This window comes from Nesoenas mayeri (genome assembly GCF_963082525.1).
Source record: "Nesoenas mayeri genome assembly, chromosome: 1".
Taxonomy (NCBI): Eukaryota; Metazoa; Chordata; class Aves; order Columbiformes; family Columbidae; genus Nesoenas; species Nesoenas mayeri.
Genome location: NC_137541.1, coordinates 134,705,687 through 134,717,870, shown reverse-complemented (window position 1 = coordinate 134,717,870; position 12,184 = coordinate 134,705,687). Strand labels below are relative to the sequence as shown.

At 40.1% G+C, this 12,184-nt stretch overlaps 1 protein-coding gene across 1 annotated transcript in view; it reads left to right on the top strand.

The window, feature by feature from the left end:
* Positions 1–12,184, top strand: part of ROBO2 (roundabout guidance receptor 2) — a gene marked incomplete at its 3' end in the record, with an annotated part of 521,961 nt that overhangs the window by 426,416 nt on the left and 83,361 nt on the right. The window contains exon 26 of the mRNA XM_080358539.1: positions 734–948. Coding sequence (XP_080214665.1) covers positions 734–948 — 215 coding nt within the window. The remainder of the gene's footprint in view (positions 1–733; positions 949–12,184) is intronic.

Genomic DNA, 12,184 nt, shown 5'->3' with positions numbered 1-12,184 from the left:
GTGCTGCACTGAAAGCTGATGGTTGTTCTTTTCCTCTCTAGCCTCTCAGAGACCATGCAAATGAAACTTCCAGTCTCATGCTTGCCTTTGGCCATGCATCTATCCTGTGGGTGTTGTTTTTATCTTTGTTTTTCTATTTTTAGTTGTCGTTGCTTCATGCAGCAATTTCACATATGCATGCCCTAATACTGCTGCAATTAAATAAATTAAACTACTTGGAATAAAGCAAAATGAAAAGGTCTTGCTGATAATGGGTTCATTGGACTTGAAAATTTCTTCTGTTCTACTGGTCATTTCCTCCTTAGAGTGAGTTCTACTTAACAGCACTTAGTCTGTTTAAGCAGAAACAGTGATATTTCATTTTGGCGGAATGTGTGATTTGCAAGGTAGAATATTGGGTGAGACAATTAAATGTTAGGTTGGGATTCAGAATTGTGCTTTTCTGTAGACTTCCTGCCTGATTTATATAGCCTCTGTGTACATTGTTCCTCATCTAGAACAATCTTGACCTTCTCCGTCTTACAGGAAGGGAAGTATATTTAAGACTGAAAAGTATGCATGTTCTCTGGTATTAGAACCTATGGTGAATAACTGAACTGATTTTTCTTGAGTTTGACCTCACACATACCTTTTGTAAATCTACTTCAGGACTTATTGAAAGGTTTATCTTCTATTGACCATGGGTTACAAAGTCTCATCCATTCAGATAACGTTTTCCTGTTTCTTTTTATAGGCATCTCCAAAGCAATACACAACCTCCTCAGGCTCCAGTTCCACCCCTAGGATATGTATCTGGAAACCTTATTTCAGATTTGGAAACAGATGTTCCAGATGATGATGATGATGAGGATGATATTGAAGAAGAAACTGTAGAAATCAGTAGGCCACTAAGAGGTCTAGAGCACACTCCAGGCTCCAGTATGGACAATCTAGACAGCTCTGTGACAGGTAACCGAACACAGTTAACAGTGACACCAACTTGTTCCTAGCAGTAAAACATATCATCAGTCAAACACTTTCTAAGTGAAAATTTATTCCACTCTATTTCTGTAACATTTAAAATGTGTTAATATTAAACACTAAAGTTAAAGAAGGATTTGAAAATGCTTTGCTGCAAAATGATAAGAAAATTCATGAATTTTAAAAAGCTTTAAGAACTTGAAAGAAAACTCAATTATATCCTGGCTTTCATGAAAAGTTCACTCTACTGGAGAAGCAAGCCAGTTACATAAAAAGGAGGGAGAAGACCTCATCTTAGGAATATATATGTCATAAATCAGGAGCAGCATAAAAATGTTATCTTAAAACACTTTGGGATATTTTGCTGGGTAAATGCTTTCACAGATGAACACAAGGAAGTTAAAAGACTTCAGAATAAGTGTAGTTAGATCAGCACATTTAATTGTAAATACAACATCTGTGTAGGAAAATGTGTATTTTGACCTTATTTCATATTGCTGAATTTAATAATTGTTCCCTTTCAGTAAAGATATTTTTCTGACGCTCCTTTCTTCAATGCTTCTCACCCTTCACATGCCTTGGGAAGTTACAACAGGGATCATCAAAGGGGAACTAGAAGGGCATGATAAATTAATGCTGTTGGTGAAATGTAGGCAGTGAAAGACATTTTTTTTAAAAATACAAATTTTATATGTATAAAATGTATTTTTGTAAGCATCAGTATATTTCACTTTAGGTTGAACTTGGGCCACTAAATAATATACTGTATCCGTAATGTACAGTTGCACTGCAGACCCAAATGTACGTAGTATTCATAGCTCATAAAAGCTAGTGGATGCTTCTTAAGTCTTTGATCTCAGTGGAAGAACAGATTGTTAGTTATACCTAAGGGAGACTTGCTCAGTACAACTTACTCCCATAGCACCGCTGAATTTCATCTCGTTGTTCTGGACCTTTGAAATTCCAGGGAATTCGCACCCTTACTTAAACACTGCTATTCTGAAAACACTGTAGGAATATGACAGTGATGGACCATAAATACCTATAATTTTCTTCCTTTTCCCTGGTTGAATTTAATAGTGTGTAGCTTAATCCCACTTTCCAGGTTTTCCTTCACCCTAGAGCCAGACTGCTTGCCAGTTTAATTAAGATTTAAGAATTGTATCTCTGCTGCTGCAATTTGAAATCCAGTTTCAACTGAAGGCCGTAGAGTTAAAGTTTAAATCCCTGAACTGAGAAGGTTAACTTATTAGCGCATGAGTATGTTAAGTCACTTCACTTGAATTTCTAGCGTAATCTCCTTCAGGCTATAATGCTGCATATTTTTGCATATCTCACTAATGGCCCAGAAGCCTTCCCATTAAAAATGTAGTAAGGGTTTTACACTGGTAATACATAAATAAATAAATTAGAAAAAACAGGTTGCTATATATTTTCCATTTGCTATGTATTAATATGTCAATGTTGATATATCTGTAAATCAGAAAATGAATGTTTTTCACATTTGCATTTTCATCTAGTATTTTGGACCATCTTACCTAGTGCAAAGTAAGGAATAGCTGCATTTCTACTCTCATTCGTAGACTTCTGTGCTTCTAGCAATTTTTCCTTTTATGAATAACATTCAAGATCGTCGTAATAGTTAGAAATCTTGTTTAAATATTGGAGTGGTAAAGGTTTAATCATTGGAGTGTTAAAAACTTCCTGGTTTATTTTTTTGGAAGAAATTGGGCAGAACCTAGTAATGTAGACTGGGAGTGTATTTAAGGTGATCTAAATGCACTCCCACTCATTTCCGCCACTATCTTGATGTGGCCTCATCCAGCTGAAAATTAACGTTTTTCTTTTGCTTGTTTAATTACTTCCTCGATCTGTTCCTTGATCTAGTTCACTTTGTGTCCAGGTGTTTGCCGGCACTGCAGAAAGGGAATTTGCAGCTGGATGGGAAGCAACATGATGGACTGCCTCTCAGCCAACGCTTAGGTTGAATCAGAACAATTGGGAAACTATAGCTTTACACAAACAGATTGAGAGTATTAGTCTAAATTATCTGTAAAGTGGCAAACTCTTCAAATAACAAAACTGCTTCTGGTTTTCTCGGTTACTGTACAGGCAAAACCTCAATGTTCTGAGTGTTTGTTTGGGGCTTGTTTTTTTTTCCTAGGGGTGGAAGGAACTTGCATACCATACTGGGGAATTGTTTCAAAAGAGAATTTTAATTTTTTGTATGTGTTTCTGTTAAATCCTCCAGGCTCCATTTACTGGTGTTAAGGAGAGAATATAGCAAATTGCATTCATAGTTTCTGAGTTGTTTCTCTTTCTTTAATTTGATTGCCTTTAGAAGACTGTAGAAAACTTAATTTGTTCTTTCTTGTACTGAGAAAATATAAGCTACTTCTTTTGATAGGGCTTTCAGTGACTTGAACCAGTATTTCCCTAGGAGTTACATACCACATTTTCACTTCTTTAAACACTATATTAAAAACTGGAGGCAAGTGAGAACAGCTGACCTGGATGAAGCAAGATTTAGAAGTGTGTCCTATGAGTCCAATGTTTCTGAGAAATCCAAACAGACATCCCTTGGTCCAGACTTCTCAGAGCAGAGTTGCTGGATGGTGAGCAGGGCGAGTTTCCTCACCCCGTATTGTTGGCATGCCTCTGCCATGATTTGAAGATGTACCCACTCTTGGAGTGAAATGGTACTTTGTTCTTTATGACTGAGCTGAGACTGAAGTTTTCATCCAGCACCAAATGTGGGATTCTCTGAGGGGAAACATTGGCACTATGTTAGCTGAGCTCAAGCTGCTAAATTCCTCTGGAATCAGGGTGTTGCTCCTTTAAACTGTTTAAAAGTCAGGTTGTCTTTGAGGCCCTTGAGTTTTAGTTACAGCTAACTGAAGATTCAGACAAGGATTTAATCTGAGCTATTAAGCTTTTCTCTTTGCAGGTGGCAGAGACATAATGTTGACATGTATAATAGAGTGAAAAGAAAGGAGAAGTACACAGTAACTATATCTTAACATTTTCCAGATATAGCAAAGGAAACTGAAGGAGGAAGGTTTAGATTTGAACAGTTGTGGGATGGCGTCTGAAATTGAAGCCAAAGTTTTGCTTTGCTCCCAGCATGGTTTGTTAGGATACAGAATTACTGAATCTGTTTTAAAAAAAAAAAAAAAAAAAAAAAAAAGGCAGTTTCAAAACTTCTGCTCACTTGACTTTTAACTCACAATTATTTAGGGATATTTTGCTTTCAGAGACACATCGAAAAATATTTTGTCTTTTACTTATGTTTAATGCTTTCCTTTAGAATGAATTGCTTGCAGAGTTATGGCATGAATGGTCACAAAGAATCTGTTATATTATTCTATTTTATTAGACTTAATTGCATATGATGTCTGTGTTAGAAACTGATTTGCTTCTCTGTGAAATCACTAAGAACAACACTAGGTTTTCTCAGATCAAAGTATTATTTTTGGGGGTTTTCTTTGCTGTCTCCTTATCTTCTCCTCCCCCAGCACCACCAGTGTTGCGGGTAGTGGGAGTTGTATCTTCAGCCCTAGTGCATTTTGACTGAGGGGAGATACACCCGTTAATTAACATGGAAATTAGAACAACCCTTTTTTCTGCCTGACACAAACTGATAGAAGCAGAGAGACATGTCTGTAAACAGTACCACTGCAAATGGATAACAATTATTTTTTTTCAATAGCATTATATAGATCTCAATTTTTAAAGGTCTCCATCGGTTTTATAGCTCAGCAAAGAAGAAAAGCCCTTACTTGGCATGTTTTGGTCTTGATTAAAAGAATCACTGATCACTGTCTGTGTTGTAGAAGTTGTTAATTCATTGTGTTTGAGCACAAATGGAATAATTCCTGAAAATTACACAAAATCATTTTTGCGAGTCATATTTTACTGTGGCAGTGTTCAATATTTATATTGATTTGCTTAGGGATACCTATTGCAAAAGATTCTATTTTATAAGCAGTTAGACAGATTGCATTTAATAGGAAGAATGTGTTTCATGGATTAAATACGTGCTCAGAAAATAGGAAACTGCTACTTTTTCTATCTCATAAAAATGGTAATGCAACAATTAGCAGGGTCATATTATAAAGCACAGACTTTACTCTAGCTTAATGGATCTAGGGATATGCATTCATCAGCAAGGATGGATTTAGCATAAAATGACATGTAAATGAATTGATGACTGATCATAAATTAATTTTAGTGCTGAAGAAGTAATAGAGACACAGCAAGATGCCACTTTATCATAGTATTTTACTGCTCAGCAGCATTTGAGCAACTACTTAATGTTCTGTGTGCATTTCTTTCCTAACAGCTTGAATAAATTTGAGACTTTTTTGTGCCTTTCAGCCATATGGAAACCAAAAAAATCTAGGAAGATTGAAAATACAAACACAAATAAATTTGGCTAAGTGACATAAATTCATTTTTCATTACGTGTTTATGAAGGGTATTAATTATGGTTGGACCTGTGAAATGCCAGATATGTATGTATGTTTTTTACATCCTTGTGTTTAGTGTTTCCTGCCCCAAAATAATTTTAAAACTTACGGGTTGATTTCAGGTGTATACATTTAAATATTTGGGACATTTATGGAGAAATATAATGTAAAGTATAAGACCAGGTTTAATTTTTGAAGTTTGATCATATTTATAGTGTGTATTGATCCTCTTCCGTTATTCTTTCTTAGTTTAATGGTACAATGACCATTGTTGCTGTCATTCCACCACTTGTACTAAAATTAGTGGACATTCTTTCTTTGTAATCATGGCAGTAGCCAGATACACTCAAAAGCAGATAATGTCATTCTTCTGTACAAAGGCTAAAGGAATCCTGTAACTTATTTCAGCTGAAGTAGCATCAAACCCCAAGAATTTTATCCATATTTTACATACCTAAGCAATCTAGCCCTACTCCATCAAAAGCCCTGCAGAGAAGCGGGGGCTTAATGTTAGCATGTGCTTAATGGTCTTCTGAAGGAAAGGACGTAAGAATACTTATACAAGTCCCAGTGACATAATTTGTTAACTTTAGGCAAGCCCATAGACTTCGGTATGTACAGAAAATAATCTAATGGAATTTTCAAAAGTGTTAGTTTTGTTGTGAGCAGCTTTTACTTCACAAGTGCATTAGATTATTTTTTAAAGTAAGGCAAGAGTACACTTTACAAATAAATATAATATTTTTATTGCCTGCAAAATACCACTTAAAGTAGTAGCATGCAGTCTACAAGAAGGTAGCACCTCTATTCCCCTCACCTTTCCCTGAGAGCAAAGCAGCTTTCTGTTTGCATTAGCACCAAGAGATATTTCATGGAGGAAGAAAACCAGAGTTCAACTTTTCACAGAGTTGACTTTGTTCTGCATAAAGCATTTACTGCTGCTGTCAGCAAGAGTAAAATTTACAGTTGCCAGAAAGCGTAAAAACTCAAATGTGCTCTTGGAAAACACATAGTGAGCTGCATGTAAAGGAGACGCTAAAAGCCTGTTTCATTCTATTTCAAAATGCACAGTTGATCTGAAAGGGATGTCAGCATGTTTTATTCTGCCTTTATTCAGAGAGAAACAAATATGCCTCTGATTTGGAAAATAAGAGGCCAGTGGATGCCTTTAAACAAGCAGTATCCACGTGTGCTATGTTAACACAGCTGTGTGGCGGCCTGAGGTGCCCAGGCTGGGTTCCAGCACTCCCGTGCCTTCTGGGCAATGTCAGCACCTCTGGTGGGCAAAGCAAGCCAGGATTTTACTTCTGCAAGTTTTGCTGGGGAAAAAAAAAAAATTATGCAGGGCACTTGAATAGCTCAGGAACCAGTAGAACTAATGTAGAGATTTCGTGTTTAGCTACCTGGTCACATACAGCTGTGGGTGCTGTATATGTCTCATAGTAGCTGCTAACTTCAGCAGTTATAGAGAATTTTGCCTCTGTTTCCAGCAAACAGAAGTAGCATGGAATCACAGAAAGTTAGGAATCGGAAGGGACCTCAAAAGATCATCTAGTCCAATCCCCCTGCCAGAGCAGGGGGAGCAGATGAGGTTACACAGGACTGTGACCAGGTGGGTTTTGAATGTCTCCGGAGAAGGTGACTCCAAAACCTCCTTGGGCAGCCTGTTCCAGTGTTATGTCACCCTCACCATGAAGAATTTTCTTCTCATATTTAAGTGGAAACACCTATGTTCCAGTTTTTACCCATTGCCCCTTGTCATATAATTGATTGTCACCGAGAAGAACCTAGCTCCATCCTCATGACACTCACCCATTACATATTTATAAAGATGAATGAGGTCACTCCTCAGTCTCCTCCAAGCTAAAGAGCCCCAGCTCCCTCAGCCTTTCCTCATAAGGGAGATGCTTCACTCCCTTAATCACCTTCATGGCTCTCCACTGGACTCTCTCCAGCAGTTCCCTGTCCTTGAACTGAGGGGCCCAGAACTGGACACCATGTTCCAGGTGTGGTTTCACCATGGCAGAGTAGAGGAGGAGGAGAATCTCTCTTGACCTACTAACCACCCCATTTCTAATACACCCCAGGATGCCATTGGCCTCCTTGGCCACAAGGGCACAGTGCTAGTTCATGGTCATCCTGCTGTCCACCAGGACCCCCAGGTCCCTTTCCCCTACGCTGCTCTCTAACAGGTCATTCTCCAACTTATACTGGAACCTGGGGTCGTTCTTGCTGAGATGCAAGACTCTACACTTGCCCTCGTTATATTTCATTAATTTTTTCCCTGCCCAACTCTCCAGCCTGTCCAGGTCTCGCTGGATGGCAGCACAGCCTTCTGGCATGTCAGCCACTTCCTCCCAGCTTGGTGTCATCAGCAAACTTGCTGACAGGACACTCTGTTCCCTCATCCAAGTCATTGATGAATATATTGAATAGTACTGATCCCAGTACTGACCCTTGAGGCACTCCACTAGATACAGGCCTCCACCTAGACTCTGCCCCATGACCACAACTCTCTAGCTTCTTTCCTTCAGCCAGTTCACAGTCCACCTCACTACCCAATCATCCAGACCACACTTCCTCAGTTTAGCTGTAAGGATTCTGTGGGAGATGGTGTCAAATGCTTTACTGAAATCAAGGTGGACCACATCCACTGCTCTGCCATCATCTGTCCACCTCGTTATGTTCTCAGAAAAGGCTATGAGGTTGGTTAAGCATGACTTCCCCTTAGTGAAGCCATGTTGACTGACCCTAATCACCCTCTTGTCCTTGATATGCCTTGAGATGGCACCAAGGATAAGTTGTTCCATCACCTTTCCAGGGATGGAGGTGAGGCTGACCGATCTATAGTTACCCAGGTCCTCCTTCTTGCCGTTTTTGAAGACTGGAGTGACATTTGTTTTCCTCCAGTCCTCAGGCACCTCTTTTGTTCCCCACAACTTAGCAAAGATGATGAAGAATGGGCTAGCACTTACTTCAGCCAGCTCCCTCAGGACCTGCGGGTGCATCCCATCTGGACCCATGGATTTATGGATGTCCAGATTGCTTAATTGCTCCCTAACCCAGTCCTCATCAACTAAGGCAGACTCCTCCATTTTCCTTACTTCCTCTGGGGTCTCAGGCGTACAGGGCTCCCCAGGACAGCCTCTGGCAGCGTAGACAGAGACAAAGAAGGCATTCAGTAACTCTGCCTTCTCTGTATCTTCTGTCACCAGGGCACCCACCTCAGTCATCTGTGGGCCTACATTGCCTCTAGTGTTAAGTTTTATCTGCCCTGTATTTGAAAAAGCTCTTTCTGTTGTCCTTGACACCTCTGGCCAGGTTTAATTCTAAGGAGGCTTTAGCTTTCCTGGTTGCACCCCTACACTCTCCGACAACAGCCTTATATTATTCCCAAGTGGGCAGCCTCTCCTTCCATGATCTTTAAACTCTCCTCTTCCACTTGAGCTTACCCAGCAGTTCCTTGTTTAACCACGCAGGTCTCCTGGCTCCCTTCCTTGACATCCTACATGTTGGGATGCTCTGATCTTGAGCTTGAAAGAAGCAGTCCCTGGATGCTAACCCACTATTTTGGGCCCCTTTACCTTCAAGTACCCCTTCTTGTGGGATTTCCCCTAGCAATTGCTTGAAAAGGCCAAAGTTTGCCCTGCTGAAGTCCAGGGTTGCAATTCTGCTTGCTATTCTGTTCCTGCCACACAAAATCCTGAACTCCACCATCTCATGGTCACTGCAGCCAAGGCAGCCCTTGACCTTTACTGCTTCAACCAGACCCTTCTTGTTAGTGAGGATGAGATCCAGCAGCGCTCCTTTCCTAGTCGGCCTCTGCACCCTTTGCATCAGGAAGTTATCGTCAATGCACTGGAGGAACCTCCTGGACTGTGGCTGGCTGGCTGAGTAGTCCTTCCAGCAGACATCTGGGAAGTTAAAATCCCCTACCAGAACCAGGGCCTGTGGTTGTGAGGCTGCTCTCAGCTGTCTGTAGAAGCCCGCCTCAGCTTCCTCACCCTGATCTGGTGGCCTGTAATAGACACCTGAAACAGTATCACCCTTGCCAGCCTGCCCCTTAATTCTCACACACAGACTCTCAACTTGCTCCTCATCTGCCCCTGGCCAGTACTCAATACATTGTAGTTGCGCTCTCACATAAAGAGCAACTCTATCACCTCACCTGGATGGCCTGTCTTTCCTGAGAAGGACATAGTCAAAGAATCATTGAATCATAAAATGGTTTGAATTGGAAAGGACCTTTAAAGGTCATTTAATCCAACTCCCTGCCATGGCCACAGACATCTTTCACAAGACCAGGTCACTTAAAGCCCCATCCAACCTCCACTTGAACACTTCCAATGGTGAAGCACGTACAGCTTCTCTGAGCAACCTGTTCCAGTACCTCCCCACCCTCATGGTGAAAAACTTCTTCCTTATATCCAATCTAATCCTACCCTTTTTTTGTTTGAAACCATTGCCCCTTGTCCTGGCTCCACCTTTTTTATAAGCTCCCTTTATATATATTGAAATGCTGCTGTATGGTCTCCCCAGTGCCTTCTCCCCTCCAGGCTGAACAACCCCAACTCCCTCAGCCTTTCTTCATAGGAGAGGAATTCCATCCCTCTGATGATTTTTGTGGCCTCCTCTGGACCTGCTCCAACAGGTCCAAGTCTGTGTTGTGCTGGGGACTCCAGAACTGGATGCAGTACTCCAGGTCAGGTCATTGTTTACTTCAATTGTCAGCTGTGTTGATGTTCCAGTAAAGCTCATGTCCCTACAAGAACTGAGCTTTTCTTCCAGCCTGACAAGCAGTCCTTCCTAACCCAGCTGTTGGAGGAGAGGGGAAGGCGAATGGTCCATGGGCAGAGTGCACTATTCCTAGCTTTGCTAATACTTACTGTCCATAGGAATGCAGAGTTCAGGAACAGGACTTTCCTATAGGGTTAGCCTGAAAAATTGGCAGCCTGATTACAGCACTCTACTCATAATTAAAATTTAGCCATTGTTAGGAAAACCTAGCATGTCTATGAGTGTGTGGCATGATAGGTGTATGTACACACATTGGAGAGACCATTATGGGCTTTTGCAGATTTTTAGTATATTTCCTACTTAAAATATGTATTATTTTTCTGGACTGGATGAGCTTCTGTCCAACCCTTCAAAGAGTATATGAAAAATAGCAACTGTTCCTAGACATACCCTGAAAGAATCCCATCCAAATTATCATGCATGTTCTATGTTGTGTAACAGCTGAGTGACAGGATAGCAAATGGACAAAGCAATGTGAGTAAAAGGAAATTCAAAACTAAGTTCCTTTAAAATATCCATAGTCTTGTGCCTATTATACTGAAAGCCATACCAATTCTATGCAGTATGTGTTTTTATGTGTCTCTATGTAGAAAGTAGAATGTATCACACAAAACCCTTGGGCCCTGATACATGGTAAATTTTTAGCACCAGAGTATCATCCTTTGATATCTGTAGGTCTAGTCATGTTATTATGTTTCAGCTTGTGCTTACATATTTTGCAGAATATGTCGATAAGCGATTGTTTGAAAATATCCTAAGCTATAGCATTCCATTTTCTTACATCTTCCTCAAGTGTTTCATCTGTAGTATCTCTTTTCATTCATCATCAATAACTGTTGCTTAGCCTTTTTACTCTCCATTCTCTATGATGTCCTATTGCACTTTGATTGTTAGTTCAGAAACTGTCTTCTCAGACAAAATTCAGTTTTAGCCTTCCCTTGCTGTTATCTAGGTTTCTTTACATCTGTCTGCATCATGTCTAGTCTGTTTGGAAAATAACAATTTTATGTGTGCTCTTGGCAAGCAGAATCCAACTCTGTCACTCTCTGTTGCACTTAATGCACTTTCTGCCTGTCAGACCTCCACAAACCTCTTCAGTATCTTAGGAGTGCATGGACTTCTGTTATTATAGCCTGCCACTTGGCTGACATTAAAAGGTTTGGTCACTGCAGCATCATAGAATAATCCATTGTTCTTGCGCTTTGTGGTGCAGTGTGCTATTGACTAAATTCCAGTATTTGTTTATTGTACTCATGACTTATTTTTGCAGGATATTTTTAATATTTGACAGCACTGTTAGTTAATTAGCCTATCGATTCACTACTAATAAGCAGATCATTATTGATTTACTAGTTAACAATTTTGAACACAATAATACTTTCTTGGACATGGATTAGAAAAAAAGGCTTTAAAGAACATGACTTACACTGCTACACGTCTTACATACATTAACATACGTTCAGCTGTACTAACTGAATTGTTAAGTCAGGGCCATGATGTATCTCTCCACAGGTATCTTCGTATCTCTGAAAACCATTTCTCCTCAGATTCATATGGGTTCACTGGGCTTTTTTTTTTAATCAACATATGCATGCCACTGTTTTTAAAAAGCACATTTCAGGTATTTCAAGATATTTCAGAACAATTTGCTATGTCTACACAGCACCATACAATGCCATACATCAGCTCAGGTCCCAAAAGCAGTCTGGTAGCTCTGCACCTCAGGTGGACTTGATAACTAATTAGGATGGCTGCCCTGTACCTGGAGCAAAGCTTGGTACTTGGTGCTAGCCCAGTTTCCTTTGCCTCCTGCTCTACTGCACAGTGTAGAATTACCCTGTGACATTTACCCATGAATTTTAGAAGAACACCATCAACTTCATCTGAAGCCAAAAAGGAAACAGGATTCCATAACTTTGAAGAAAAAATCTGAACTGAGTGCTAGCTTCTGAAAATAC